At 41.0% G+C, this 8,003-nt stretch overlaps 1 protein-coding gene across 1 annotated transcript; it reads left to right on the top strand. All coding sequences in view use genetic code 11, as the record gives it.

Annotated features, from left to right (window-relative positions):
• Positions 1-2,298: 2,298 nt before the first annotated feature.
• On the top strand, positions 2,299-4,239 carry EGR_03075 (hypothetical protein; the record flags this gene model as incomplete). The annotated part of the gene is made up of 5 exons (XM_024492324.1): positions 2,299-2,509; positions 2,822-2,963; positions 3,055-3,119; positions 4,065-4,194; positions 4,236-4,239. The coding sequence occupies 5 exons, from the start codon at positions 2,299-2,301 to the stop codon at positions 4,237-4,239; spliced, it is 552 nt and encodes a 183-aa protein (XP_024353250.1).
• Positions 4,240-8,003: the final 3,764 nt, after the last annotated feature.

Here is an 8,003-nt window from a genome sequence, read left to right as displayed (position 1 = left end):
TGTGACAGCCCTCCTGCCAATCCCTGGGGGTTGCAGGTTAACCATGCATAATTAGTCCTATAGTATGTCCGGATACAACCAACTACTGCCCTCTTTCTGCCCACACTGATTTCCAACAAAATTACGAAAGTGTGGGAATATGTTGGCTATTTCCTGTATTTGGAATTTTGGTCGGCAGGTCTTCTACTGACAGGCAATGCCAATTCAGGTGTTTAAAGGGATTCAAAATCTTTTCCAGTGAAATTAGCAGAATCGCCCACATTAATGAGCCAAGTTCGAATTCGTTTCACTTACTACTTTCTTAATGCCTTAATTTGCCATAAATACTCGATCAGTTTCTAGTTGGCCTTCCAAGACATGAATCGAGTATATTCATCCTCCTTTCTCTCCTCCTATAAAATCGCTTTTTGTATAAAAAGCATATTTGATAATGGCTCTTAAACATTAAAGGTTTTTTATAAATCATCCCCTCCGCCAAAATTATTTAAAAAGACTAATAATTCACTCAATTCAACTTTTTCTTTTCGTTATTGTTACTGCCTTTACCAAACAGAATGAAGAACATTTTTAAATCTAGGCGAAATTCTCTCCGAGAATACTATCAACTCAAAATGGCAAGTTTTGTTGATGCGACGGGAAAAAGGGCAGAATTTTTTCTCATTTTCGATGAAGGCTGTCAAATACATCGGTATGAGTCGGTACGTATTTCCTCCGCCAAAGTCGGATGAGCTCCGGTTTTTGCACCAAAATGAAGCCAACTTTGGGGAAGCCATATTCTAATAAACTTGAAGCGTTCCACGTAGATTTCCTTTCCTATCCAGCGGCCTAGTCTGGTAGGTTGTGAGTTATTTGGCCAATTCTGCATACTATATTCCCTTTGTTACCCTTAGGGATGCATTTTTAGCAGTTACGCTAATCAAAGTATTCAATCTGTCACACACTTCACTTGCTTATTGACACTTTAGTTTTGACCGAGAGGCAGGCGTCCTTACACGATTTTATTGGATTTATTTTGATACAGGGTGCTACAGTATTGTTCTATGGCATCATCATCGCCCTGATTCTAGGATTTTAAATCAGGTGGAAGACTGACGATAGTATAACCATAAACACCACCCAATTACAATGAGATGCTCTAATAATATTTTCAGCTGGATTTGAGAGGAGGAACACGAGTAAATAAACGATTTGCAATATTGGTCTGTTACTAATCCTGCTACAGAATTTTGCATGTTATTGGCATTTAATAGGGATTTTTAAGTTAACATTGCACTGCTAATTCCTTTGCCTAATTTCCGACTGAAATTAAACATCCTGGAACGCTGTTGTATCAAGGTCTTTTAACATTGTGCTAGGGCTTCCAAGCTGGTCCGCAACAAACAGAAAGGATGAGAATTTCAAGGTATATTCCCTTGCTTTACACCATCCTTCAATCTCACTTCTCAATCTCAAGCAAATCATAATAAATATTAAGGCCTCCCTTCTTAAAAAGATGAAGAGCCCTGTGGAAATGTTTGTTGAGACAATAGATATATAAAACAACATTTTTTGCTTTAAAATGGTGCATGAGAAATAAAGTAGTGCCGCGTCTATCTTAATGAAATTTTACCTTGCCATGATCTCTTTTCTTATGTTTTTCTGCTTTTTCATATAAGGATACTCACCCTTCCTGTCCAGCTTTAGATGATTCGATAACATTGCGACTGCAAGGCCTGTCAAACCTTGAAATAACTGGTCATCGCGTGTCACTTTGGCCTCAGATCAGATCTTCTGTGTATCGTATTCATGATAAATTTACGAGATGGTAGAAACGAAATCACTTACTGTCCGGACTCATTCGGCAAATACGTCTTGATATTTTAAATGGCCTACGTTTTCATAAGTGATCTTTTATTCGTTATTTTTTCATGGTTTCGTTTAGAGCTAAACTATCAAAATGGGGTAAAAATAATTAATCATTGCCATCCATACATGATGCTGATAATTCCACGACATTTTATCTTTTACTTTGGACTTAAACCCTCCCATGTTAAATATAGACTTCCGGAATCAGACCCTAGACTTATTAAACTAAACTATATTTCATTTTCCAGGAGAATAGCCAGTACTACTTTTATTTCTATTGCGTACCCTAACCCTTTACAAAATATAGTGATGATATTTTACTGCCGTAGTAGAAAGACAAGAAGCCGAAATGTCTATTGTCAACAAATTGCAGTGATTTAGCTCTACTTTAAGTATCTAAATCAGACTATTTTTTCTTTAGAGAAAGTAATTCGCTGACACATTATATAGAATATGACTTCATTGTCTGTACTTTATCGAATGAAAAAGTTTCAAGTTTTCGGTCGTATTTTAACTCCCAAGTCAATTAAGGATTCTCCGTCTGTTACTTTAAACACTACTGATTGGCTTTTATCCATAACCTTTGCCATTATACGCCCCGTCGTCTCCTTACGACCTATTTCCCTTCTGTACCACAATGGTGCAGTGCTTTTAGACCCAGCTAGTAATTGTCATAACATTACAGAACTTCTTTCATTTGGCTGCCTTTGCGTATTTAAGTCGCTGGTACTTACAAAGGGAAAAACCGTGGCACTAAGTTCACAGCATAATTTATTTCACCGAGCCCTGTGAAAATGCACCGAGTCATAAATTGCGCTTCACTTGAAATAGATGTGCTGCACTATTACCAAATTTACCGAGTGGTGGTGGGATCAAGGGGTAAAATATCCCACGATGCAATGACAAGGGAGATGCATTGGCCATGCAACACCCGAAGCTAACTTGATATATAAGCTTTACTGCCCTATTACATCAGTTAGTTTAAAAATCCTTCCATATGCGTTTCAGTTTGGAATAAACCGTGTACCGACGAAAAATAGATTTAGATTTTCCTTTGCGTATTCTGCAGTGACCATGTTTTTGTCATTTATGGGCATTTTTATATTTTTAAACAAATGGTAAGCTTTTTTAATTCATTCGCTCCTGTTAATTTAATGGAGACCTATATGCATTCTCTGGTCATTTTTGAACTACATTTGTATCATATAGCCACCGCAGCACTATTCAATATACCTTACAGCATCCAAGTTTTCTCCAGAGACATTATAAGGCTTGTAAGCCTAAAATAAGCTGTGCTATAAACTTGCAGAAGTGTCCGGGGGCTAGTAACAAAGGTGGTACAAGCAGAGCTTCATGTTAGCGTCATAACAATCGAGTCACTAAAGACTGAAACAGCGTGCAAATGCTATGATATGACTCAAATAAAGTTTATTTTATTACGAATCTTCGGACCACCGCAATAGGTCTTGATATTCCATCTCAAATTTTAACACCTAAACTTTTACAAAACACCCCGACACTAGAAAGCTCACATCACCAGCCAGCTAAACGTCTTAGGTCGGAAACATTTGCGAGGAAAAACAACGGTCAGGAAAATGAATTATGACTGCGACTTCATCCGAGCGAGACGGCAGACGATAAGAGCACCTCCCTCCGTTCTGCCTCTGTCTTTCGCTCTCCTCTGGGGTGTGGCGGAACGCTATTTGTCATGATGTTTCGCTGCTTTGCCGCTTGTCAGTAGTAGCAGCGGCAGCGGCAGCCGAAGCAGTAGAGGAAACAGTAGAAGCAAAAGGAGACGAGACTCTAGTGCTGGCGGAGGGAGAGGAGGAGAAGAAGGGGACGCCATGCCCCTTTGAGGATAGTTGGTGCATACGAGGAACGCTCTGTGAGAAGAATTGCGTGAGGCGGCGGTCTAGATCAGAGCCTTTTCATCCTCTTCCTCTTATTCCTCCTGTTGGTGATTCCGTCACCGCGTGCATGCGCGCGTGTCTCTGTTGAATCACCCTTGATTAACACATTCCATCCTTCTCCCTCCTCTGATTGTTATTTCAAACTAGGGTTATATTTTGCCCTCCTTAAAGAACTCGAAGCTTTTGACGTATGAAAGTTCCAGTCTTCCTCTTTACCACAATTCTTTTCGCCTTCCTCTCTAGTTCGTTACCTCGCTTGCTCATTCACTGGTATTAAAGTATAGTATCTGCATATTCAATAAGACCTAGGTCCAAACAATGCAAGAGAAGAAGCTAACAAACCGTCTCCAGATATGCACAATAACTTCGTATATTATGTTGAGTCAATCAAATCATGTCATTGCTGTTGTCGGTTCTGGACCAAGATTTGCGGCGCAAGGTAATAGCATGCCTCGCCAATCGGATTCTTGCTTCTTTTAGTTAATTAAATCATGCCAAACACCTCCGGGATTGGCCTTATCCCACCCCAAAAATATCTGTGGTACACTAGCATGAAAATTGACTGCCATTAATAAAGTCCTGTCCAGGTGATTAATTTTGGTACACTTTCTTTTCCTCCCTTTTGGGGGTAGGTTGTGATAAACAACTTTGATTTGGAGCATCCTCTGCAACAAACGTTTATAAACTCCAATTCACCATGACTTTTAGCAAAATTTAGAACGCTGAGCAGGTGTATAGGGAGAAAATCTATGCATGTTAGGGAAAGTTAGTAAAATCATCAAAAATTTTATTTAACACGATGATCTCAATTTCTAAACTAAACTTTAATCAGCCTCTCATAGTTTCAATAACAAAAGGCAATTTTCCAATTTTAGAAAAGGATTGGACACCTACATTTTAGTTTTAAAATGCAGACGGCTCAACTGTGCACTTTTTAATCGACCGTCTCGGCAAAGGAATGCGGTAAAAACGCTCAGTAGTGCACAAATAGAAAGGGCGGGATAGAGCACGAGGGAACGGAGGCTTTTTGAGTCTGGTTGAAACTTTTGCTCCCGCCTAGGAGGGATTCTGGTGCTCATCGGAAAGTCACTAACCCCTTCCCCCATCTCCATCCTTTTCCCCTCTACTCCCTCGCCTCCCCCCCGGCCCCTGCCTCCTCCTCCTATGCCGCCGAGGATTTATTTGCCAGAGTGGGTAGGGATAAAAGGGAGGCTCTGGTGGGAGCAAAGAGACCAGCTGACTCAATGCCGACACCGCTCCTGCTTGTGTATGCGTGCGTGTGAGTGCGTCCGAGGGAGGCAGAGGGGAAATTTATGTCAGAAGGCAAAGCGTTTCCGGCAGGACAGAGTACAAAAAGGGAAGACAAAAAGTCACCTGGAGTTTGTACACTCCAAAAGGTAGCAGTGCTCACAGCGTTGGTGGCGGAGTGGCCGCCTCCTGCTATTAGTACAGGTGATTTTTGCCCCAGAAAAATTGTTTTCTCCCTTGCAAGGGCAGAGTGCATAAGTGCGTGCTCTGCAAATAATTATACGCGACAGGTGACGTGACTAACGCGGAAGTAGTACGATTTTTGTCACAGCAATATCTAAATACTATTTTAGCCATTTAAACTAAATTCTAGCATCAATTGGTATAATTAAAGGGAGAAGAATGAGAAGCAAAAAGCCCAAACCAATGACCTTAGCAATCTTAGCCAATCACTTTGTCTCATCAAGGTCGATTGGACACTGAGATAATTTCCTTACCGTGTTATAGGACAACTCGAAAAAGTCATACTCATTTCTGCTCCTTTTATGGACTGCTCGTTTTTTTTTTTGCAGTGAAGATGGCATTATCGCTAATCAGAGGGTAGTGAAGAGGAGTGGCGTATCTTCGGTTCAGGCGTTTTCATTCCTGTACTTTTACGATTTCCAGTGCAAACAAAGTCCATGCGCATTCGGTTACTTTGATTCCCCGTTTCGCTGACAAAGCACATATATCATTTTTTACAGCACTTCACAATTTTGGTTGTGCCGTGATCCGTGTTTAGGCTGTAGAAGAATGCTGCCCCAAAGTGTGTGTTCAGGCAAATCAAACTCTCATTTCTCGTGTTTTCATGCCTCTCGCCGATGCGAAAATGCACTTTGGCACGTTTAAGGCTTTCGATATAAAAACTTGGTTGTTGTCTCACCGCCACACCACTCACTGTCACCTGCCTCCTGACTGTTAAAATAATCGAAGACAAGGTTGGATAATGTAGGTATGGCGATCCAGTGTCAAACTTACTCAAATTTGCCTTTTCCTCAAAAATAAAAAACAGGGCACTATCCTTCCAAACTTGTACTTTTTCGGCAATCCTTCAAATTTTCTAACAAGCAATCCCCTCAGAAATAACTCCAACTTCTGGGAAATTTGGCAGCAAATAAAGGGCATTTGCGTCGCTTCGATGCCTGAGGGCCCAGTGATGACAGTCCTTCTTTGGGAGGTGAGTCTGCAATAAAACTTGAGCATGGGCTAATCAAGTCCTGGACTGGAAGCGATCAACCATGCTCGGATTTGCGAGTGCCTAAGGGTTAATATTACCAGGCCGAAACAGGCGAGAGGTTGGGGACAGTGAAGAGAGAATTCGGACATGACTCATCCTTTAAGTACTTTGGAGCAATCTTGCACCGCCAGCTTTTTCCCCAGTGAGGTTTCCGTCCAAATGTAAAATGTACGTAAATAAATACTCCGCATTTTCTGCTACTTTAGCTGATAGCATCTTTTCCTCTCGCTCTCTCTACCCATTAGTTCCGCCTTGCCAGAAATTATTTTAAATCAGGTAGGCATAAATTTGTAAATCGTCGCCAATACAACCACTGCTTTGGAATGCGATTGACACTTTCAAGGCTGGTCTAGCTCGAAAACGTGGATTTGATTCAAATAATTAGGAAATGGCCCTTGAAACCACTTTAGTGAATTAAGAGTTTCACTTTTCGACAGTGACTTTTATTCTGATTGTGAATGAAACATGTGCGAGATCTGCGACAATATCAAGATGATGGATAATTATGAGCCCGAAGTAGCTGAAAGGATAAAGCACTAGACCTGGACGAGTTTAATGGCACAAATTAAGTTGTAATAGATGGCTTCCTTGCTGACATATTTTGCTACTCAGGTTCTTTGGTCTCCGCGGTTTCTGTCCATGTCTTCGTATCACAGCGGTCTGAATAAAATCAACAACTCTTCCTTACATGCATAACAAAGTTCTTTCTAGAAAGACAGACAGCAGGTTCTACAAAATGACACACAAAAAAGGCAATTCGCAGATATACTGCTTTTTCAAATCATTTAGCTCATCTCAACAATTGTTGCGATTTCAACATCCTGCTAAGATCACTTACGCCCATGCCTTATAATAGACCACTTTCCTTTCGTTCAACATTACTGAGAGGATAATTCCGACCAAGACCAGATGCCATAGAGTCAATAGTCTAATTCTGCGATTGAATTGATGGAATAATATCAATCTCTGTTACTATTTTCTTTCACTGGAGTGGCATGAATTCTCTTTTAAAAGCCGTCAGAAAAACAAACAACAAAATCGGGTCTCTTGCGGTAGGATCAAGGATAAAAAAGCGCTTTGCTTTCTACATCTTCGTTCCTTTCTCACATTGTTAAGCCCAGTGGCCGCAGTGGAATTTATCATCCACTTAACCAACCGACTGACCGACCAACAACCAGCCAATATCCAAAAAAGCCTGTCGGTAGGACTGGGATGCACTTAGCCAAAAAAGTCTTGAATAAATGCCGATCTTCCGCCCTCCTGCTTCACTAGATTTCCTGGCAAATTTCCATAGTGATCTCGTTAAATTCATCTTTTCTTAGATCGTAGCCTGTATAAAGGTGAGTGCTTCTCTGCTACGGTTGGAGTGTATGAATGCAAAGGAGTTACCATTATGACCGATTGGCCTTTTTCCGTAAGTATTTGGTAAAAGCCTCCTTTTATTGTAAGACAAGTGGGGTTTTTAAGCTCTGCCTTGTGAAGAAAAGCGTAATGCGCAGTGTTTTTTTTACTCTCGGGTATGGTAAAGGGCCACTTTTGGGCTCCGCCATTGTACGTATTCCGGGCGGTCTGACCTCCGGACCATGCCAGTGGCCTCCAAGACCTTCCATAAGTTATCAATACATATTCTGCCCAAGTATCACGTCTTCTTTTGCCTTCTGGGAAATCTCGGGACGTTACGAACGTGCTTACAGATTTCAAATATGGGTCCTTTAAATAATGCA

Source organism: Echinococcus granulosus, assembly GCF_000524195.1.
Source record: "Echinococcus granulosus chromosome Unknown EG_S00015, whole genome shotgun sequence".
Classification (NCBI taxonomy): Eukaryota; Metazoa; Platyhelminthes; class Cestoda; order Cyclophyllidea; family Taeniidae; genus Echinococcus; species Echinococcus granulosus.
This window is presented reverse-complemented; position numbering and strand designations above follow the sequence as displayed.